This window comes from Zonotrichia albicollis, chromosome 4, assembly GCF_047830755.1.
Source record: "Zonotrichia albicollis isolate bZonAlb1 chromosome 4, bZonAlb1.hap1, whole genome shotgun sequence".
NCBI lineage: Eukaryota > Metazoa > Chordata > Aves > Passeriformes > Passerellidae > Zonotrichia > Zonotrichia albicollis.
This window is the reverse complement of record NC_133822.1, coordinates 44912860-44936864: the sequence shown is the minus strand read 5'-3', so window position 1 is coordinate 44936864 and position 24005 is coordinate 44912860. Positions and strand designations below refer to the sequence as shown.

The 24005-nt window shown below is 37.5% G+C and overlaps 1 protein-coding gene across 3 annotated transcripts in view; it reads left to right on the top strand.

Moving 5' to 3' along the window:
* ACSS3 (acyl-CoA synthetase short chain family member 3) overlaps positions 1-24005 on the top strand; it is a 70060-nt gene that overhangs the window by 25418 nt on the left and 20637 nt on the right. For all 3 annotated transcript variants that reach the window (XM_074539667.1, XM_074539666.1, XM_005480773.4), the window contains 3 exons: positions 3249-3400; positions 8183-8286; positions 23482-23577. In XM_074539667.1, coding sequence (XP_074395768.1) covers positions 3249-3400; positions 8183-8286; positions 23482-23577 — 352 coding nt within the window. The remainder of the gene's footprint in view (positions 1-3248; positions 3401-8182; positions 8287-23481; positions 23578-24005) is intronic.

Sequence of the window (24005 nt, the reverse complement as noted above, 5' to 3'; positions counted from 1 at the left end):
ATGCCATAGTCAATAGCATGGATTTTATTTATCAGTAAATGTGAGGTAGAGAGATAGAAAGAAATATAAAAAAGAGGAGAGGGGAAAGAAAGGGAGACAAATTAGGGGAAAGTTAGTTACCACCCCTGTGGATCCAGGGCATCCTGTTCATTCTCTTGTGGTCTTCTCTGTGGTGGGTGTCCCATGGTGGGTATTATTATACATTGTGTATATATACATTGTATACATTGTACATAATATAGACATTGTAATATACATTGTATGTGACAGTGTTCACAGGGGTCTTACATTGTGGGAAGAGATGAGGATCTGACTCCATTTTTCAGAAGGCTTGATTTATTATTTTATGATATATATTACATCAAAACTATACTAAAAGAATAGAAGAAAAGGTTCTCATCAGAAAGCTAGGCTAGGAATAGAACGGAAAGAATGATAACAAAAGCAGCTGTCCCAGACTATCTGTCTGAGCCAGCTGGGCTGTGATTGGCCATTAATTATAAACATCCAAGATGGGCCAATCACAGATCCACGTGTTGCATTCCACAGCAGCAGATAATCAATGTTTACATTTTGTTCCTGAGGCCTCTTAGCTTCTCAGGAGGAAAAAAACCCAAGGAAAGGATTTTCATGAAAAGATGTCTGTGACACATTGTACATACATGTACATTGGAATGCCCAAGCACCTCCCCGTGAGGGAGTTTTACACTGTCTTATGCAGCAGAATCGGAATCCGTTGCAGTAACTATGGTATAAGGCCTGAGGAAAGAGTCTCGGGACCTTTGGGGATCTCTGATGGTTTATGACCCCTTCTAAGACATGAGAGTTGTCTCTCACATGGTTGTCCCCTGGTGGTGGGTGAGACACCTCTATCCTGTGTGGACCAGAGGTTTTGCCATCACACTCCCAAAAACTCACCCCCTCCCTCTTGAATGCATTCTTCTTTCCCAGCCCTGTTTATTTCTCCTTAGACCTCAGGTAGTTCGACAGTAGTACCACCTTTATCTTGTCTCAAGTTCCGTTAGGTGGCTTAACTCACAGTCAGAATTCCCATGAGGAGGCGTATTTGGAGGGATGGGCTTTGGTTGCAGATGAGCTCCTTTGCACACTTTGCCACAGTGGGCAAAATCCTTCAGTAATCTTAAAAATGTTTGAGCCATTAACCATTTCAGTCTGGTTCTTCCCATTGGGAAGTTTATCTGCAGAATCTGTAAGAATATTTTATACCTGTGCCAGATTTTTTTTCTCCCTAAATGAATATCTTATTCTCTGTGTTATATTTCCCATCAGCGGTCAGGTGAATTTTCTCCTGTTTCTACTGTTTGTGTTTTATTTGGTTTTCTCCTGTATTTGTGTAGAAGATGCTGTCAGGCTCAGGCTTGCTGGAAGTTTGAGGCACAGGCACGTCTGTGACATAGCTCAGGCAGAGAATCAGGTGTAAAGCAGGATCTAGAAGGGAATGGGTGTGCTCAGGACCACATAGCCCTTTTATGGGCTCTGGATATTTACATTTGGTTGAAAGTAACAGCCTAATTTATTACTGGCTGACTAACCAAGTTCACCTTGCTCCACAGCTACGTGTTTTGGTGTCCAAGATGATTGATACTAACTCAAGTACATAATTACTTAATGAGAAGCTTGTGGCAATTTGGTGTTTTTCAGAGTCTGAGGCTGTTTGTTTAGCACTAGTGATGTGGGCTTGAACTCTTAAGCAGGTGCCTACAGATCTGCAGGTATAGTGAATATTATAGGGAGAGAGTGTCAACTTGAACAAAAAGTGAGTTAGATTCATGAACCACCACCGATGAACACATGAAAGTTGTGATGAAGTGGTCTGCTAGGGAGATGTTTCAAGACAGTCTGGTAAAAGATTTTTCTATTACTCTGTATTATCTTACAGGTACTGTTTGTTATCTGACAGGAAAAAGGACAATACTCACTTTTTAAGCAAGCATCATTTTGCATTTCTTTTTTGTAATTAATGATAGGCTAATTGCAGAAAGAGGGCTTTTAGTGTGGATTATACTACTCTTCTACTTGGGCTGGAAATTTATTTTCTCTCCATTTGTTTCTTACTGCCTGCTTAATCCTTTTTAAAAAACGGCTTTTTAATTGTGCATTCTGTTTTGTCTTATTTTTAAAATCTTTTGTGGTGCTCCTCTTTTTTGAGAACACCTCTCACCAGGAGCAGTATCTCACCATAAAGCTGCAAAACCACTGGTACATATCCAGCCTTGGCTGTCCTGTGTTCTTTGAATCTGATTAATGGTTCACCAGTGCTCTTGCCAGTGTTCAGGCCCAGCTGGATGCAGAGGAAAAGTGTGTGTCTCTCGACTTGCGTGCTCTGCCAAAGTTCATATTCTAAGCGGGGCCTTTCCAGTGAAAAGGTTACGGTGATACCTGTGGAGCTAAAACTCATTCTACATTAGCATCACCTTCCAATTTCAGAATATGTGTGGAGCAGTTCATGCACTGTGATAATTACACTTACAGTGAGATTGTGACTGCTTATCATATTTTCAACACCACAAAAAGGTATTCTTGATTATTTTTTATTAGGATTACTTTCCATTGAACAATTTGTCATAAACAATTACTTCTCTTTACAATTTTCTTGCGTATGCCCCTTGACTAAGCTCAAGAAAACCCCAACCCCAAAACCAGACCACAGTTTGGTAGCACGCTAAAACAGAATAGGGGCCCTTCAGGATCTCTCCAGGCTACATGTGGGATAGCATGGTTCCAAAAAGTCAGTTGTAAGCAGCTAAGTGGCAATCTTTCCAGATTTGAGAAAAATTTCTAGGTAAAAAAAGCTATCTGTGCATGGGGATATAGCTGCACTGCCAGTGTGTCCAGAGACTCCTTGTTCGAAGGGAGTGTGGGGGCTTTCTAAACTGCATCTCAGGGTGGGTATGTCATCTCATATAGACATGACTCTCTCTGCTGCCAGTGCAATAACATATCTTTGTCTCTGTCTTTTCATTTGCATGTCCATTTGTCCTAATTTTCTAAGTAGTAACTCGTATGTGCTGTGTTCATGTAAGGCATGGTTCCCATAGCTCGTAAATTTATTTCTACCAGTGAATACATTCATAGTATTATTATTTTTAACAAACCTTCCTTTGAAGTCTTACTTGAAATTACTTCTGTTGCTGTGCTACCACTACTGTTACGTGCTCAAGGCTTGAACTGTCAAGGAATTATGAGGTATTTTTATCCTGTGACATTTTAAATTATTCTCTCCATAGGGGAAGCCTGTGGGAACGCCAGATGCTGGTGCCTATTTCCGTGTCCTAGCAGAGCATGAAGTAGCTGCCTTCTTTACTTCACCAAGTGCAATTAGAGCAATCCGTCAGCAGGACCCTGAGGCAGCCTTGGGAAAGCAGTACTCGCTGAAAAGGTGAAGTAAGGATACACTAGAAGCAGTTTTTTCCAGAAGCAGGCTGCATGAGCTAAGAGTAACAGAGAATCTGGAGTTTTGCCCACTTCTGTAGAGTGCTATTTTAATCTATTCTTGAAAATTTAGATGTACACATATTTGCTTGCAAATTTCTACTGATAGTTTTGAGGAGATGAAAGCTGTTAAAGAGTCTATGACTCTAATGTTAAGAGCTTTTACTGAGTTAAGATTCCTCTCCCATCTTGTACTTTATTCCCCTGTGCTTATACTCTTTATATAGTCTTGGATTATGTCATCCCATACTGCTTTTTCTGCATGACCTCTCATTTTGTTAAGGATGCACAGGATCTTTAGTGTTTGTTTAATCAGAAGCTAGTCAATGTTTTGGTTGTTGCCCCAAAACTTCATTATTGTTTATCATTATCTATCCAAAGGGCTATTTTATGTCTTGTACTGCTTTTAAGGTGCTTATCACTATACTATCAGCATGCTTCAAAGTCTTGGCTGAGTTCATCCTCATAAATCCCCTGTGAGGTGAGAGAGTGGTATTATCTGTATTTTGCAGATGGGAAGCTGAGTCAAAGAGATTAAGGTCAAAGTCTTCTGTTAGTTTTGAATATCTAGTCTGAGCCACTGTTTCAAAGATTGTAGTATTATATGCTTAAAATGTGGTGTTAGCATTATATTTATGAAGTGTTTCTCATAGTGACTTGGATTTGTGAGTGTTCAATACTTCTATAGACAAAGTTTCTGTATCTTAGGTAAACATTCTAAAAATGAAAAATATGTGGGTTTGGACCACATCTAATTTTGAAGTTGAATGATTTGCTCAGCATCAAACAGGGACTGTGTCAGACTGTATAGGCAGTGTTCAGTCACAAGAACTTCTATTACCACACTTGTTCAAAGAGAAGGGAAGCTTTGTTAGACCTCCACATTCTTAATTGCTCAGGAAAGTTTATTATTAGTGAGCTGGATTTTTTCCTGAGGTATTCATTACAAGCTTATCATTACTTTCTTCCATCTGTTTTGACTGCTATCATCAGCCCATACTTCTCCCTGAAATAAGAAATAACTCATTTGAGACACTAATGCGCTATTGTCCTATGACATTAATTGACAAGAAAGTGATTCAGATTCTAGAAAATTTAATTACTGTTCCTTGTCATTTCTTAGACAATTACTTGGTCTTTAGAGTATTCATTTAATGGGAAATCTGCTTACCTGCTTTGCAAGTTGTCGCATTCTCTGGCCAGATGGGAATTCTAGATAAGAGTCTCCTTGCAGTATCTGTTGCCACAGATGTAAAGAGGTATTTCATCATTCCTATTCAGTCATATCAAATGAGCTTCTCCACTTGTCTGCAGCTTTAGTTGTCTCATAATTCACTCAGCTTTGGACCATGCAGTTCACAGGGATGTGAGGTCTCTTTACCAAACCCTCTAATGCATCATTTAATACCTAGTAGGTACAGTTGTTAAGAAAGTCTATCAAGTGATTAAAATTTCCATTCTAGGGAATTACTTGGGTTTGGGTGTTACTTGGATAGACTTTTCTATGCAAGGTCAAGTGAATTATATCCGATTCAGTTTGAAAGCAGTCTTAGTTCATTTACTTGATCTATGATGCTTTCTTCTTTGTTACATGGTGAAGAATCTTTGAAACGTCTTTCTGCTACATGCACTAAAATGAATCCTTACTTTAGGGACTGCATCCAGGAATGCAGTCCTGAAAGAGGTTTCCACCATGGTACATTTTATTTCTGAAAAGTTCTGTTAAATAAATGGTAAAGGTCAATGTCACTTAAAAAAAAATAATGTTAAAAAAGACAGTTACTGATGAACAATAGAGGTGGTAGGCAATGCCGTCTTCCATACATAAGGGAGCATTGATTTACATCAGCAAACTGCATTATAAACAAACTTGAGTTCTTTTGAAATGATGTAAGTGAAATAAATTTCTGCTAAGAGCTGATGTTTGTGGCATCACTGGCCTGTGCACAAAATTATATTTATGAGTTTTCCAAACGTTCTAGCGTGCTTTAAATTTCTTGTGTCTATTGAAGCCAAATCTTGACATTTCTTTACTTTTGACACAAAATGCCACCTATGTCTAAAACACAGCTCATGCTTAACAGTAAAACAGATGTTTAGTTTTTAGTACTGTAGGTCAAAAGCCCTGTTCAACCACCTATTTATAGAGATCTAAAGACATAGCTTTTGATACTATCCAGTGCTGCTGAGCATTGCTGCCTTTCCTGTTGGAAAAACAAGTAACATCCAAATTCCATGAGCTTTGTCTACGTAAGCATATTCTCTTCAGCTTTTTGAATCCATTCTCCTCTTCAGAAGGTAGCTCCATAATACCAAGCCATTAACTCTTCCTATACTTGAATCACACTTCATCCTACAACTGACATAATTGTTTTGAGCTGGATTGTTCTAATTTCCAAACAATTGACAAGTGATGGTTTTACATGAAATGTGGCAACAACTCAGCAGTTTGGATTAATGTACAAGTAATTTGCCATTTGTGTCCCGTAGTCTACTCTTCTTGCTTGACTTTTGGTCAGTTGAGAATGTTCTGCAATTTTATATCAAGAGCATTTAAAGATTCTAGGTTGTGTTCATCTGTTGCCAGATAATAATGGACTTTAAAAAGAAATATGAGACTGCATAAAAACTGTGCAGAAATAATGAATATAAAGTAGATAAGAAACTTCCATTATCTGTCTCGTAATGCAGGAACAAGAGGAAGTGAAATTAAAGTAGCAAATTTAAAACTATTAGAAGGAAATATTTTCTCATAGATTTGACATTTCACATATGGTGCTAGGAGGATATGTGATTAAGACCCAGAACTTGTTACAATTGAAGTATGTAATGCAGTCCTGCCTGCTGCCCCCTACTCTGTGCTTCTGTTGATCATACATGACCCGTCCTAGTGGAGTCCTGAACTGTGCTCATGAACAGCTTTGTGGAGCTGCAGTTGTGTTCTGTGTCTTTCTCTGTCAACCAAACATCTAATGCTTGGATTCTCATACTCAAGGTAAAATCTGTTTAGGGAAGGAGATGAACAAGCACATCCATGGAGAAAAATCAGAAGATGTGAAACCATTTTGTTAAATTTTGCATATTTAAATAAATAACTAAACAAAGAAACATATATATATATATATATATATATATAAATATATATACATATATATGTTTATATATATGTGTGTGTGTGTGTATATATATATATGTGTGTGGTCTCCACATGCATTAAAAATTAGTAAAAATTCTTTATTTTCAGTTAATGTTTAGAAGTGCAAATGAACCTTCATTGCTGTATTTTTAGGAAAAAACGCTTATGTAGTATCGTGCAGATAGAGTTTTTCTTTGCCAGAATACCCCCCCCCCAAACTGGTGTGTGCATTCCAAAATTTAAAAAAAAAATAATTCCAAAATATTTTAATTTGTAAAAGTGAAGCACATATTATTACCCGCATGAAAATTTAAGCTTTTCATAAATAGTTTGGAGATGTTGTTTCTTCTGTGCATGAAGTGACACCAAAATATATGTGCTATGTTGAACAATTTTTATTGCTTCAGGATCATTAGGAGCATTGATCTGTCCCCTGTATATCAGGTGAAATTTGAGGTCCATTCTGTTGAACTCCTATATAGGGCCTAAAAGCTTGATTGTGCTGAATTTCATGTTAGGAATGTAGGTTTTCAGAACAGCTGAGGATGTTTATTTTACAGAGAGGCTGTAGGACCTTTCTTCTCAATTAACTGCATTGCAGGGATAGATGATTGCAGTAGCAGGTGGACTGACATGCTTTGAAGTTTTAAGTGGGCTTTAAAAAAATTGCTCAGTGGGGCATTTCATAGCCATTGGCATCCCTTGTTTTGCTATACTGGTTGAGAGGAGAAAATAATTCCATGGTTCTTATGCTTAGATTTGTGGCACTTTGCTCTGATACTCTTTTTGATGGTTTTGTGCTTTAAGTTTGCCAAAGAGCTAATTTTTCTCCTTCTCATAATAAAAAGTTGATCTTTAGCCTGCAGATTATTGAATCTGATTATTAAAGCTGGCAATTCAAAAGAGAAGAATTTTGCTTTTGGCTCAAGGGATAACAAGATATCTTGCATTTTCCCTAAGTCTTATATGCCCTTGGTGTTTGTCTAATTTGCTTTCTGGATTTCATTTTCATGGAAAGATGGGACTTGTAGTGTTTCTAAATTATATCCCTCTGAAGTGAAATTTGTGTTATACCAACTACATCTAAGAATTCTCTCTTTTTGTGACTACAAATCTGCTGGCTTTACAAAATCAGTGCAGTTTCTGTCTACTTGCGAAGGACAAGAGTGAAGTGCTGTGTTCAGCAGTTGTCTTCATTCAGAATGCACTGAGGAAGGACTTAAAGAGAAACAAAATGTCAATGACATGCATATGGCTGTGGGAGATTGTACTGCAATGCTAATGAAGATATCTACCTAGTTTTTGTGTACAGAGCATTTAATTATTTTTACTTCAACTGACAGTTGGTTGCCTCTGGTCTCCCAAGGTATGTGCAGTCAGCAAATAAAGTTTCTTTTACATGATGAAGTATTAAGTAGCTTAAATTAATGCTGCAAATATTCTAGTTGTTACTTAGTAGGAAAGAGAAAACAAAAAGTCCTTCTTTGTCTTTTCCCTTTTCTGGGACAGTGGCTGGAGACATTTATTATATTCATTATCTTGTTTTCCTTTCCACATCCAGATCAAGATACAGACTTTTTTTTTTATTTAAAGATTCAGAACAATGTTTGTAGCTGGTGAGCACTGTGATGTGGACACGCTAGAATGGTCAAAAAGAGTCTTCAAGGTACCTGTCTTGGACCATTGGTGGCAAACTGGTGAGTGGTTTAAAATATCCTTTGTAAAATACAGTGAGGAGAGTATTTTCAGACTTGTTTCTTGAATATGAAGGTAAAATAGTTTTTGCTTGCCGTGAACATGTAAATAAATGTAAAAAAATATTCAAGCAGGAAGAATGTTTCTTGCAAGTGGTCTGAAAAGTGACTTCAGGGTACTTTTAGAAAAATGTGACATTTGCAAAAGCTGTATAAAGAAGGTATTTTCTGCTACCCATGTTTAAAAAAATAAGTTTGTATTACTATTTTTCCAGGTGTGTTTTATGTTGCTTGCGTGTGTGATCATTACGTGACAGGCTGTTTGCTATTTAAGGCTTAAACCTCGTTTTTTTGCATATATAATTTGTTTAATTAAAAACAAACAATCTGCTGCATAGACTCCTTGGTGTTTAATACTGTTCTGTATGGATGCCATCCAACTTCTAGTGATTATTTTAGAGTGTTTCCTATTTGTTTCACTGCAATGAAGGAATCAGAGTACCAGTCTGTGGGTAACTTTGCAAAAAATCCTAGTTGAATCTTGGATTAAGACTTGATCAAATATATTTCCTTATAACTGTGGATTCATGTATCTTTAAATTTCACTATTAGAAGATTAAGTTTGCATTTTGCTTCTTACACACATTGCTGATTAAACAGTGGCAATGTATTACAAAAGCTCCTTCCTACCTGCCTGCCTCCCTCTCTTCTTTGCTCCCTTCCAAGAGTACCTCTTGTGTTTTCTGTGGATCATTGATTTAAGATGTGTGGTCTCTTTCTCTATAAAGAAAAACCTTCTGAGGTTCTCCCATGAGAGATCAAATAAAAGCTATAGAAGATTAGAGAGAAAGTGATAAACTGGTATTTCATCTATATATTATGCACTTAGATCAGTTGAGGAGGCTTAAAATGCATTTTTTTAATTTAAAAAAAAACCCAAGACAATCTTAGGTAAATTCTGAAAATGTTCTGAAAAAGACAGTAGTGTAATTTTTAATTTAACCTGTGTTTAATCTGCTGATTAGATGATTAATACAAGGCAAAAGACCTCTGTTTCATTCTGTTCACTATGATCCTAATGTCTGTAGGCAGGCTTGAATGATACAGAATGAGAAATTAACTGAAAAGGGCTAAAAGATCAAATAATGTCAGAGTCAATCCCTGACAGCTCCAAAGATAGATGTGCTGCCAGTCATGCCTGGGCCAATTAGAAATGGTGGTAACATATTCAAAAGTGAGGAGAAAAAATGTTATTGCGAAGCTGTAATTGCAGCCAGAGAAGAGTGGTGTGAGAACATGTGAGAGAAACAACTCTTCAGACACCAAGGTCAGTGGAGAAGGAGGGGAAGGAGGTGCTTCAGATGGTGGAGCTGAGATTCCTCTGCAGCCCATGGGGCAGAGGATGGTGAATCAGCTGGTCCCTGCAAGCCATGGAAGTCCACAGGAGGCAGAGATCTGCCTGCAGCTCATGAAGGAGACCCACACCATAGCAGGTGGATGCCTGAGAGGAAGTTTTGACCCTGTGGAGGCCCATGCTGGATCAGGTTCCTGGCAGGCACCTGTAGATCCTTGGAGAGGAGCCAATGCTGGAGCAGGTTTTCTGGCAGAACTTGCTACTTGTACCCTTTCCTTGTCTTTCTTGAGCTGTGCAGAGTTCAACACAAGACTCCAGATGTGGCCTCACTAGGGCTGAGCTGAGGGAGAAGATCACCTTGTCAACCTTCTGGTCACATTCTTCCCTATGCACCCTAGGGTGCCACTGGCCCTCCTGGCCATGAGGGCACTGTGGGCTCATGGTCACCTTGTCATCCAGGGGACTCCCAGGTCCTGCAGCACAGCAGCCATTGCTGCTGGTGAAAGCAGTCTTCCCTTCTGCTCCTCACTCACCTCTGCTTTAATAGAATACAAAATAAAGGCCATTAATTGTGAAAAAACAAGCAGTTCTGTCACATTCATCCTTATCTGTCACTTGTCAAAATGTTGAAAATAGGTTTCTGTGCTGGAAAAGCCATTTCAACCAACAGTATTGATTTTCAGTACATGAGGTTAAAGGTTTATGTACTGAATGTGAAATATTTTACAGAATAGATAACTGGCTGTTTAATTCATTAGAAATAGGCAAGGTTAGTGACTGATGACAGAATAAGGACCCACAGATTCAGAAATAACAATTTTCTGAACTATCTCCAAAATAAAAAGCAGCATGCTAAAAACACAATAAAAAACCCTAATCACTTCTGTCAGGAGGAAGTTGAAACTATTAGCTGTGTTATGTAGAACTAATAAGTTTTTAAAATGCATTTTTTATAACAAAATGAATTGTCTTTTTTTGCCATTTAATTGCAGCTGAAGTTGGAAATTGCTATTTTATTATACCTCAGATTGAAAGTTTCTGTCTTACTTCTACATATGAAAATGCTTTTGACCTTTGCTAGTATGACAAATTGGTACTTATTCCCAAAGCTGATACTTATCTGCATTCTTCCAAAACAAGAGCATTGCAAAACTCAGAGAAATTCTGACATCTTAATTTTGCTTGAAAACTGTAGATCTTCAGCAGTTATGTTTGAGCTGAGGCTAAAGCAGAAGATGGAGGAGGAGGAGAAGTATCTGGGTAAATAGTGTTTCTTGCATAATGGGGTAATTTCTATTCCTTTGTTAATGACTGAGAAAGGTAAGGAAAGGATGAGTTTTGTAGAGATGAGAAGTGACTGTCATCATTTGGAGGACAAAATGAGTGTGGGGGAAACAAAAGGCTGACAAAAGTATTATAAAATAGGAGTGTTAACCACTTCCTTCTTCAGGTTTAGTAAGATGTCTTTAAAGCACTTGGCCCTTTTGCCACATATATAACTAGAAATAAATTAGTATTGACAAAGAAATGTGGATTTCTTTCATTTGTTCTTGAAATTTTGATTTATGGTGTGTATTTGAAATCACTGTGAATTGAAACAATAATTTGAAACAGAAGTAATCTTTCATTAAGGGACTTCAAAGCAGCTACACCTGGAAAAGCTGATTGCTTAAAACTGATTTGTGTCAGTACACCTTCAGCAATAACACTCATTTTAAATGCTAATGTTTGTGTTACAAGGTATAGTAAGCACATCTTACAAACTGTGAAATGTAAGTCGCAGGATCAGTGAATGGCAAGGAAGATTTCAGGCAGTAAGGACTGGGAAGAACTTGCTGTTTTCTTTTGAGATATGGCAATGGATGAAAGAATGTTATTTTCTGATCTTCTGATCCTATGCTCAACTGTACCTGGGGAGAGGAGAATTTTGTTTGGCTTGGTGCGGATGTTAAGTTTTTGCTTATTTATACAAATTGACACTTAGCACTTCAATAGCAATTTTCATCTTCAAAGTTGTGCAAAAACAAGCAGTTAATGCTTTTGACACCCCTGTGAAGTAAGTACAGTTATTCCAGTCTTGCAGACACTAAATAGGGAAAGAAGGCTATTCTGCTCCAAGATATCCTGTAAGTCTTAACTTCATTGTCAAAAAAAAGATTTTTTTTTTGAGAGAAATAATTTTTTAATGGGAAGTGGAATGCACATTTTGGATCTTGTTTTCTCTCTCTCTGTAGTTGTATTTTAAGGCAATGATATAGTTGCTCTGTTTTAGTATTGCAGTTAGTTCAATTACAAGGAGCCTTTCCAAATTTATTTGAAGTAGTCTAAACAGTGTTTGGGTTGTATCTGCTGTGTGACTACCCTCATTCTGAGGGAGGGGCCTCAATAGACAAAGAAATGTGAGTATGGCTTACCTTGATTTTGGAGCTAGCTTTGAGTTCTAGGAAAAAAAAAAAAAGGGAAACAGCCAGGAGGTTGAGCTGTGGAAGCAAAAGGCTCTGAAAGTTTGTGTTAAACATCTTCAGCTTTCATGTTAGCTAAAAAAATGAAATTCTGCCATACCACTTTTGACATTTTGAGAAAATGGTAAGTCAGATTTCCATTTATTCATAGTAAGTATAGGATATAAAGAGGTTTTTTTCTCTTGATGTTTTTAAATAAAAACGTTTTGAGACTCTGCCTTTGAGGATGTATAGGAAAATTCAGATGAAGTAGAACTGAAGCTGATAATTCAGTGATAAAATATGGCCTGCATAACATCTCAGTCAAGAGACATGTTTCCATAGAACTTTAGTTGAGTACTATGGAAATAGAAGTTACAGAGTGTGCAAGTATAATAGGTTCAGAATGGAGTTATCTACTATTTCCTGAGCATCAGCCCACTAGCAGGCATAACTATGAAACATTTGTGTACATTTTGTGTTTTCATGCAAATAGGCTGCTTTAACCAGTAAGGAGTAGGTTTCTGCAGCAGGCATTAGGACAAAAATCAAATGATGCTTGATACATTGTGGCTGCTGACAAGAAAGATTATATTGCACATTGTATTATAGTGCGTATTGGATATTCTGAGACAGTGTGATAAAATTTTCTGGTAGGAATTCTCCAAGTTCTGTAATATAATTAATAATGTGCTCTATCACTTTTAAAATTATTCTTTTCCTTTTTCTGTGTCCTACCTCTAGAACATGCAAATGCTACGTTGGTAATATTTTTATTAGGGCAGACTGCTGTTAGGTAATTATATGTAGTGGTTTAATAATAGTTATACAGAGTTTTTATGAGGACTGATACAAATGCGTCATTGAATTCAGTGTAAAAAATATGAATCATGGATAAGTGTACTCAGATGAATATATTTCAGTGGACTACTTCTGAGGCAATCAAAGAGTTTATTAATGTGATCTCCAAGCAGCATGATGTGATCCTCAGACTTCCGTTTCCATTGTGTTGCCTTGGCAACATTGTGCACAATCTCCTTTGTATGAGTATCTGGAAAGATGGATTTTGCAACTAAATTGTTAGCTAACCTTTTCAGGTTTGCACTGAAGAACTGTTCTTTAAGAGAATGACCTTGTCAGGGAAGACCTCCATCTCCCTTTTGTCAGCTGGATTCCACATTTTGTTCTTCAGTTACCTTCCACTTTGCCTCGTACAAAAGTGCAGATCAGTCCAGTGATTTTGTTCAATATCATGAAATTCTCAGACCCAAAGCCAGCAGGAAAGGTAAACTAAAGAAAGGATGGCTGTTTGATTTGCAACAAATAGTCAGTTCTTCACTTTTTTTGGAGTGACAGAAATTCAGTTCTGGAGTTACAGGGACCAGGAATCTGGAGTTGAAATGAAAAAGATGAAACAAATTTATTCCAAAGTCCGGGCAACTGGTTTCGGTTATCAGGTGCCTCAGTGTAGACACAACTACTTTCATGCTTTTTAAAGATGTGTGCATCCTGTCAAGACTCAGATACTATTTTTTTAGTGAAAGCTGATAACCTACAAACAGTTCTACAGAAGTGGGAACTACTTGGCAGAAACTTCTGCTGCTCTGCAGCCCTGATTTACTGAGTCCCCTGATCATTATTTACTGGATAACTGAATTCATAACAGGCATTCATGACATTTTTCATGTCTCCCCCTGGAGACTTGCATTCTGTCCTTTAAGGGTATGAAAAATATAGATTGTTTCAGCCATTGTTTGCTGTTTAGTAATTGCACGTGGACTGTGTATCCTTAGTAGCAGTATCTCATAATTCCTTCAATGTCATCTTACAACACCCAATTCAAACAGATTTTTGGTTGTCCTTATTGAAGGAGAGAGAGGAAAAGGTTTTTTTAGTGGCCGTAGGCATTGCCAAGGCAGAGACTGACCTTTCAGTTCTGTGTGGTTTTCCCATTCTTGGACATTAAAGAAGGTATGTCTGGATAATATGCATATTCTCTAGGGTGATTTTGTTTTGCATGAATCATTACAGCTTCATAGGTTTATTGTGGCATTCAATGCTGTTCAGTATCTTTCATATTTCACAAATTGTCTTTTCTCCAAAAATATTTTTCATTTGAGGGTTGTTTCAAATGTGCATTTCACATGGCTTTCAGTTGTTCAATGTGTTTTGGGAAGTGTACCCAGATGGTAGATCTGGAATGTTGAGGCTTGAAAAAAAAGTTTTTTTATTTTTATTTGTGGAATTTATTGCAATTGGAACATGGTTAAGTCAGTAAATGTACTACACCCTTCTAGTTAAAAAAACAAAAAGCATGCATCTCTGTACTTCACATTTCTGTGAAGGTTCTCTTTTCCTCATGGCTATACTCTGGTTTTTACCCACTGGTCAGCTCCTCCTGTGTTGATACAAATTCATTATTAGCTGTGCTGCTGCTAGTCTGCCTCATTTGTGCTGGCATTTTCCAACTTAGAATTGATAAAAAGTGTTTATTAGGCTTTTCTGTTCCCATTTGGCTTCAGTTTCTCAGTGCTTATTAATCTTAATCTTTTCTGATTGTCTTTCCACATGCAGTCAGGGACAAAATTAATATGGATGAAGTGTAAATGTTTTCATCCTTAAAATTTCATTGATATAGTTTAGATGATTGAAAATAAAAGAACTGTAAAGCAGTCTTAAGTTATGAAGTTGAGCCATGGGCAATATTTAGTGTGCACTGAATATTTGGGTTGCATTTAGGCAAATGAAGAAGATGAGGGGACATGTTTAGGAATGGATATGTTAAAATAGAATAGTGCAGTCTTTATCTCTCTGAAGGAGATGAGCGATGAGAGTGCTGGCAGTTTGTATGAGTGTGAAGATGTTACAGCTTGTTGATCTCTTTCTTGTCATATGGCAACTGCTTTTTTATGTTGCTCAAAGTGAGGGTAGGAAGAGATTATATCTAAGATATTAGATCCTGATAAAGATACTTGAATTGCACAGTAGTAATTTTACCTGTCTTTTCCATCTTGCCAGTATTACTATGCTTGCAATGTATTAAGATTCCTCAAAACAATTAAACAGCAAACAGTTAGCACTGAGATGTGTAATTACTTTTAAATTTTCCATTTATCTCTTAGTATTTCATCATATATCAGATATGATGTCACAGTAGGATGAAAACAATTTGAAATTTATTTTGTCTGAAAATACAATTTGATGCATTGCCTGACTTAATGCATTTTTAAACATGTCATCTGACATCTTCCAAATACAACCAAAAATCTTTCCATTCTCTAGTCTTGGCTGTCATTTTGCTACAGGCAATTTATAAGATGTATGTTATAATAGCATATATAATATTTGGAGGCAAAGGGCCTAGTGTACTTACAAAATGAATACATAAACTTCTGGTGCTTTATTACTGGCTTGCCAGTTAGTGATAACCAATTATTTTCTGCTTTGGTTTTAATATTTGTCATGGCCCACAAACCCTTAACTAAACTAGTTGGACCTTCCTTGCAGTTATATTTTGTATATGTATTTTTGAGATTTCATTTAAATGTGCTTTGAAAATTTCAGAGACCTTGTGTATTTGTATAACACCAACTCCCACAGTTTGTAAGTATATTCTGTGATTGGATAATTGTGAAAGTGAGCCTTGGATGAATTTTAATTGGTTTGGGCATTGATTTTATTTTCAAACAAGTGAATTGAATACAGGAATAGAACTGTTGTATTGCAAGTATTTGCCCTTCACAAGTGCGATACATGTTCATGGTAATAGATGCTTGGTAAATTATGTTCATGGTAAATTATGACTCTACGTTCTTTAAAGCATTTAGAAAACATTTTAAAAAATGCTGGTTTCTCTCCTGACCTTCAATTCTAAGAATAAGCATGGAAATGCAGGCACTTTCAGAAAACACATAACTTTATAAATAAAATGGATTTCTGTTTTGAGAAATGGAACTTCAGGTTTTCAAAACTTTTAGCTCACTTTGTCACTTTTTTTTCTCGTAAGTCCATGAATCTTAGTCACACTTTAAAAAAATTATTGTTTCATTTTCTATTTATATCTCTTTCCCATGTTTTTTGAATGAAGTTTCTGCTTTACAGTTTCTTCTTTGCAGTTTCTGAGTAGAGAAGTTAGACAGTTAAGAAGAGCTTTTTGAAGGTTCTGTGTACAATTTTACCAAGTGAGAAAGGTAAAATTTAATTTTACTTGGGTGTGAAGAATAGGTGAAAAACACTGTTGTTTTTCCATGAGGCTTACAGTTCACATGTAGAGGTTTTATGTTCTGTTTTATAGAGTGCTAATGGGATGAAAAAACATATTTTGAAGCCACTTCAAGATATCAAATTCTTCTGATCTTCTGCCAAATTAATGTTACCTAAATTGTAAGCAGCCTGATGGAAAGGTCATGCTTTAGATGTGAGAGTGTCTCTCTAAATAACATTAGAGCAAGAAAGTCTTGATTGAAAATCTTTCCAGTTATTTACTGGAATAATTTATTCTTATTCTTTGCCCTAGCTTTATTTAAGTTTACAAGGAGTTTTTCAACTCCTTACAAGACAAGTGTGAAAACCTTGATTACAAATCACCAAACTTGCATAGCTCACCTTAAAGCTGATAATTCTTTGTTGTAAAGCCACAAAGTAGACCCCTGCTCCTGACTTACCATATTTTGTTATTCTCTACACATCTGATATTTATTGTGTTGATGCTGCATGTGCTTAATTCACAAGAGGAATAATTAAGAGTGCAGCCAGATGGAGAAAAAATAAATTATAATTACAGTGAGTGTTTAAGAATTTTTTTGCTGCATGTCATAGTCCTCAGAAGCAAGGAATGAAATAAAATACTAAACAATGCATGAAAAAGTTTTTGAAGTTTCGCTACAAGCCAGCAAAACCTTTTATAATTTAGGATGACAGACTGTCTCTAATCTAATCTAATGGTGTATTATGTGTGAACTGGATTTAATTTCATACTTCTTTCTGACACTTGATAAAAGTGAATCAGAGTATCCTTCAGAATTTACAGTTCTTCAGATTCTTCAGTCCTTGCTGTTTTCTTGTGGTTCCTCTCAGTTTTTTGTTATAATTTGCTGTAGTACCATGCTAAATATATTGCTAGATAGAATTACAGTAAATGTAAGCTCTTTCATTAAATTTTACTTCATTTGATGACAAGCTTAAATAAAATGAAGACTAAATGAGTAAAATGGATGGGGAGGTTCAGAGTATACTTATCATAGCTCTGAAAATAGTTTTCACTAGCTTTTACTCTTAGAATGTGGTAAAAATCATAGCATAGCTATATACTAAGAATGTGGGTGGAGCAGTGCTGTGGATTTTTGTAGCAGCACCAAACATCACATTGTATTGGGATTATCCAAACTGTCCTTATCTATGCCCTTTGGTGTTCTGGGATAATAGTGGCCAGGTGTCATGTCTTTGTTTTAGTGTTGATGGATAATGAGCATCAGATTGTTTGTACTTTAATACCCAGCATCAGCCATGTGTGCTCAGTCTTTTTACACACTAATAATATAACATGTCATGTGCCATCCTGATGTAGATCTCTTCCAGGGAAGCAACAAAGAAAGCAGCTTGGCAAAGTTACACAACTTACACAAGATACTTCTGAGGCCTTGCTGAAGGCATGGCTGAGTTGTACTGTACAGAGGCTAAAGCAATTATCAGAAATTTTCTTCCAATATCAGTAAGCATAAGACTGAGCTGGTGCTTGGGCTACCAACCTGCAGCATGACTATCTAGACAGAGTTTGTCAGGGTTAACAGTGCTAAATCCAAGCTGTGAGTGAGGCAGCTTACTGCTGCTGCAATTAGAAGCTTGCTTGGCTTTTTAGTGATAAAGGACTGACAGAAACTGACTTCTTTGCTCTGTGCGGTTGTATGTTAAAGGATGAAGGAACTGAGGTCTGTGTGAATACTTGATGATCTGGCCCCTGAATCTTCAGGACACTGGGAGTGCATATTATTTCTGTGATGTGTTAGATTCAGTTTTATTTTAAGGAAGCAGTATGGTGTACTGTGATGCAGATTTTGTGTCCTGTAATTCATCAGGTACTGTGGTTTTCTGTTCCAGAATGCCCAATAGTTGTTGCCTTACTAGAAAGCATTTTGCTGTAACTTTATTGAATTCTTCATTCACCCTTTCTGGCATAATGAAAATGCCCACTGTGTGGAGGGAGCATATGGAGGGAGTCTCTTCAGAGGTACATTCTTGTGGTGTGAGTGGATTTGTAATGAGTTCCTGCCTAAGCTTTCCTGCTTCACAGACTCTCCTTTCCATTTTATCAGTGCAATCTGCTGCTGTAGTAATTCCTTTAATTCCCCACAACAAAAATGACAGCCTTGCCAGAAAAATAGCTCAAAACAGCATAGCCACAGTGAGAATTTTGTGTAGTATATTTATTGCATTCATTAATATGTTAATGTATGACAGTTGCTCCTTTTTCTTCTTTCCTTCTTCTGCTACATAACAACTTCCTACCTCTTTTGTATGCTTTTTGTGGCTCTCCATTGCATTCTGAGAAATTCAAAGCAGACAACTTTGCATTACTAAGCACAGCCCAAGCTCAAATATTCATTCCAAAATGCAGTGTATTTTGCCTAGGTATTTCCTACCAAAAAAGCCAATACTTCAGCAGCATGGCAGTCTACTGTGTTGAGAAATATGAGATGTGATACAGAAATTATAATGTATCAGGAATATGAGTGGCACAGAGTAAGTAAGTGGTAGATTTTCATCTTGAAATTCCTGAGTTATTTCAAAACTGTTTATTTTTATTGAACTTGACTGTTGACTGTGAATGAGAAAGAGAGTTTTGAGCACAAAGCCTACTAGCTGTTGCTCTGCATAATTTGGCAGAACACAGCTTCTGCAAATCAGGCACGTGGGTAGGTGGAAATTTTCTGATTAATAATGTCACAGACTTTATGCACCCTAGCTACTTGTAGAGGGTGCACTTTTTACTTGTGGATCAGCAGCACCTTCTTTGGCATAAGAATTGTTTTCCAAGGTGCAAATGCAAAAAAGTTCCTGTATCAGACTACCCATTAGCTGTCCAATTTATACTGGATATTTAAATAATATTGAAATAGCTTTATAATAGTATCACTCACATACTGGTAGAGTGAGACAAAACAAAGAAGGTCACATCTGTGATTATTGAGGACTGTTTCTTTACATTAGCCCTTATTCTGAAAAGAAGAAGCATAAGGAGGCGGTTGGGACACTTGAACAGCCTTGATTTTAAGGCCATCTCTCAGTTACTCTTTCTTTTTTGTCTCAATGAAGTGCTTTTCATTATTCTCAGAGGTACACCATATTGTTTTCATTATAACTCAGAGCAGATGTTGAATACCTTTACCAGACTAGTTGTGGAACATTGTTCTCCCAGTATAAAACATTGCTCTTCTAAATAGCTGTTTCATTGTCACATCTTAAGGTGTTATACAGAAAGGAATTTGGTTTTATGATCTGGTTGCCCCTGCAAAGCCTTCCACAGCTGGAGGGGGAGCTAACTTGGTAGCTTAGTGAGTGGACAGGTAATGTGCAAAATGTTTGCAAAAGAGACTGTAAGACAGACTTACTGTTCTCTTCCTTGCATTAAAAACATGGAAATTCCTAAAGTCTTCAGCATTGCAAATCTTTCTAGGTGCTATGCATTAATTTCAGAGAATCTTCAACTATAAACAAATGAGTGTCAGGTAAGGGACATATGTTCGTATATGCAGAAACTTGATTTAAGGGATAGGTGGAATACAATGTATACTTGACAAGAGTTATCCTTCTTCTGACTGTTACTGTTTCCACTTTTCAGACTTGAATCTTGTAACTTGAACATAGATCCTGAATTGAATTGTAAAGAAACCAACCTTAATTGAAACCAAAGATTCATAAGCAACTTTTTTTATTGGAAATCTGTAATAAAGGGCCGCACAGTATTTGTATTACACATAATTGTTAAGGAAAGTATCTCTTTTAAATAACACTTAAAATCCTGTGTTCTTCTGAACAGTGATGATTTCTTTTCAGGAGGATTTTGAATTGAATTCTCCTTTAAACTCAGACTGTTTTCTTGGTGATAGAAAAAACTGTCCTAGAAAGAGATTGTTGTTTCCTAATAGGTTTGGGAAATTGATATTTCAATCCAGCATCCTCTTTGAAAGATAAATGTTGATTTCCCAAGAAATGTGCAGCGCAAAGGTTCATGCTGTCCTCTGACAGTACTCCTTTTGTGATTCTGTATTGAAGGGGAATCTTTAGCATTCAGGAACAGCTAACCTAACCTAAAGAGCAGATGCTTTTGGGATTCCCTCTCTTAATTATTATCTGATCCAAGTACCAAAAACCCCATATTTTTTTCCATGTATATAAAAAGTCTTACTGCCCTGTGGGAACTAAAAGTATGGCTTAGAGATTAGAGCACTGGGTAAATATGAAAATTATATATCCATTGGTAATTGAAAAGACAATAGAAGAAAGAGCAACAGTTTTAAAGGCCTTTTCACTAAGTTTTAGAACTTGTGATTCTCCAGAATAAATGGACTTTCATTCAGGCTTAGTCACTGTTGTCCAAAAAGCAGGTAAGAAACCAGACAGGTTAGTACAATGAAGTTTCCTTTCAAGTTTCTGTTGATTTCTTTAGCAGTGTACTAGAGAGTCAGGCAAACCCAAATGAATTTTCAGTAATTCTTCCACTCCCATCGGGGTCTTTGGACTGAGACTCTTGATGAGAAATGCTTGTCAGTTCCCAGTCCACACCAATGTTACTGGTACATCAGGCTTACAGTGGTGCTGTGTTCCCTGTCTCTCAGTAGCAAACCTAATTCCTGTGTTTTGGTGATAGGGGACTATTGTTCTTGCCTGATCTGCTGCAGTTTGTTTTGTAGCTCTTGCTGTGCAGTATGTAAAGCACCATGTACACCGTGCTTCCACTTCTTCTCCTTGCACAGTCAAAAAGGAAACTCTCAGTTCTACTGTCTTTTCCAATTCACTGTTCCTTCTGTTCCAAGTAAAAGAGGAAAATTCTTCAGTATACATACTGCACAGAAAATACTGTTGAAAACGTTTTGTTTTTCTACAACTTCTCAGTGTGATCACAGATGGGGTATGGTAGATTATTTTGATATTGTGTCACCACTGTAACTGTAGCCTGGGTGTTTTGTGTGTTAGAAGAAAAGATTCCTCCATGACTGTGCAGGGAATTTGCACTAGCTGGAGTAGAGGATGGAATGAGGAAAGATTAGGAAACAACAAAGCCAACTTTTTAGCCTGTCTTTTTTAGCATGGAAGGTTGATAATTTTTATTCTGTGTCCCACAGTTGTATTTAGGCCCTAGTTCAGCTGTGCTGTAAATGCTAAGCTTTCAGCTACGTACTAACACCTACTATAAAACACTACAAGAGTCTGTAAGTTTGTTTTTGTTTTTGCTTCTTTAAGCACTTGAATAGTCACATAACTTTTGAAGTGGAAGATGAATGCTATGGAGGTTGAAAAAATTCACAACAAAAATTACTTTAATTTCCTGGTGCAAGCATACTGAAAATAGTATTGAACATACTGATTAGATATACATATACATATACAGCTAGGGAGAAACCTACTTTGTTTGCTAGGCATGAACTATGCATTCCAGGCCAAGTGACCTGAGACACCATCAGAATGATAGAGTCATGTTTTTAAAGTAAAGTCTCATCCTGTGTTTCTGCTACACTTTGTTTTCTGTGGCTCAGAGTTACAGCAGCATTTCAAAGTAATTTCTGTAGATTGCTTCCTTAGAGGGGAAGAGTGAAGAGCAACTGGGATTTTTTCAGTCTTAGACTCTCTTTTATATCACTTGGTAGTATTTATTCTTCTTCTATGATAACAACTGTGGTAGTATAAAAATGTTACGTGAAAAGAGAGGAAGGAAGGATTTCTAGCTACTTAACTGTGGGGATGATTAGGAAGGTGCCAGCATTACTGGAAAGCATTGATGACAAGTTTCTGACACAAGTAGTGGAGGATCCATTGAGCCGTGGTGTGCTCCTCAGCCTTATACTAACAAACAGGTAATGAATGCCTTGTTGAAGATGTGAAAGTTGAGGGTAGCTTTGGATGTAATGACTGTTGTGGAATTTAGTAGTGGGCAATGAGGAAACAGGACAGCAAGCCTGTAATCATGGACTTCAGGCTTCAGGAGATCTAACTTCAACCTTGAAAGGTCTTCTTGAAAGAATCCTGTAGGAACAGATCCTGCAGTGATGAGGGTTCCAAGGGAGTTGGTTGATATTCAAGGATCACTTCCTCCAGACTCAAGAATGATGCATCCTGATGGGTGAGGAATCAGGCAAAGGGGGAAGAGGTCTATGTGGATGAGTTAAGAACTCCTGTCATTACTTAAGTGTGTCTAGGAAATACACAGGAGATGGAAGCAGGATCAGGCCAATTGGAATGATTATAGAGAGGTTGTCAGAGTAAGGAGAAATGAGACAAGAAAGTTAGACAAAGACAAGGGCTGGATTCTGCACCTGGAGTGGGACAACCCTGGGTGTACAGGCTGGGGAATAAGATGCTGGAAAGCTGTGTCGTGGAAAGAGACCTGGGGATCCTGGTCAATGGCAAGTTGAACATAGGTCAGCACCGCCCTGACAGCCAGGAGGGCCAGCCCTGTCCTGGGGACATCAGGCACAGCATCACCAGCTGTGCAAGGGAGGGGATTGTCCTGCTCTGCTCTGCACTGGAGCAGCCTCACCTCCAGTGCTGGGGGCAGGTTTGAGTGCCATAATATAAAAATGATAAAGCTATTGGAAAGTGTCCCAAAAAGGGCTACAAAGATGGTGAATGGCCTTGAGGGGGAGCTGTATGAGGAGCAGCTGAGGTCACTTGCTCTGTTCAGCCTGGAGGTGACTGAAGTGAGACGTCACTGTAGCCTTCGACTTCCTCACAAGAGGAAGTGAAGGGATAGGTACCAATCTCTTCCCTCTTGTGACCAGTGACAGAATTCAAGGGAATGGCATGAAGCTGAGCCAAGGGAGGTTTAGATTGGATATTAGGAGAAGGCTCTTCACCCAGAGGGTAGTTGGGCACTGGAACAGGCTCCCCAGGGCAGTGATCACAGCACCATGACAGAGTTCAAGAAGTGTTTGGACAAGGTTCTCAGGCACACGTTTTGATTCCTGGAGGTGTCCTGTGCATTACCAGGAGTTGGACTTCAGTGATATCTGGGAGTCCCTTCCAACTCAGCATATTTTATGATTCTGTGAATTCTAAATCTTCTGCTGTTTGTCTAGGATTTTTTTTTTTTAAATTTAAATGTGCTGAGCATCAAAAAACGTAGAACTAGTAAATACCGAATGGAACTAAACCCAGCCTTAACTGACGGTATGTGTGTTCTCTTAATAGAATCTGGTTCTGCAATTACGGCTTCCTGCATTGGTTTGGGGAACTCTACAACACCTCCACCTGGACAGGCAGGAAAACCAGTGCCAGGATATAATGGTAAGACTGTGCTAAAAATGTTACTAAGAAAGGACATTGCTTATATTCCTGAGTAAGTGCTCCTTAATTGTCATATTCCTGAGTAAGTGATCCTGTCATATCTTGTAGTAAAGGAAAATTACAGTCTTATTAAGATATTTTCCTACTCCCTGCTTTCTTGTGTGTTGTAGAATGTGATTCTGAATAAAAAATTCAGAGTCATCTTCAAGAAAATTGATCAACTAGTTCTGCCTTTATTATATGAAAAGGCTAGCATATACTTTGGCACATTGCTCATCTATACTTCTATATGCATTTCTGCACTTCTGCACAACTTGAGAGAGTTGTTAAGCAAACTGTCTTTCAGTACCTGTGCAGCATTTTTATTTCCAGCCAGGAGAAATGGTAGGCTATGGACCAGCACAAAAAGGATGAGAACTCATTGTCTG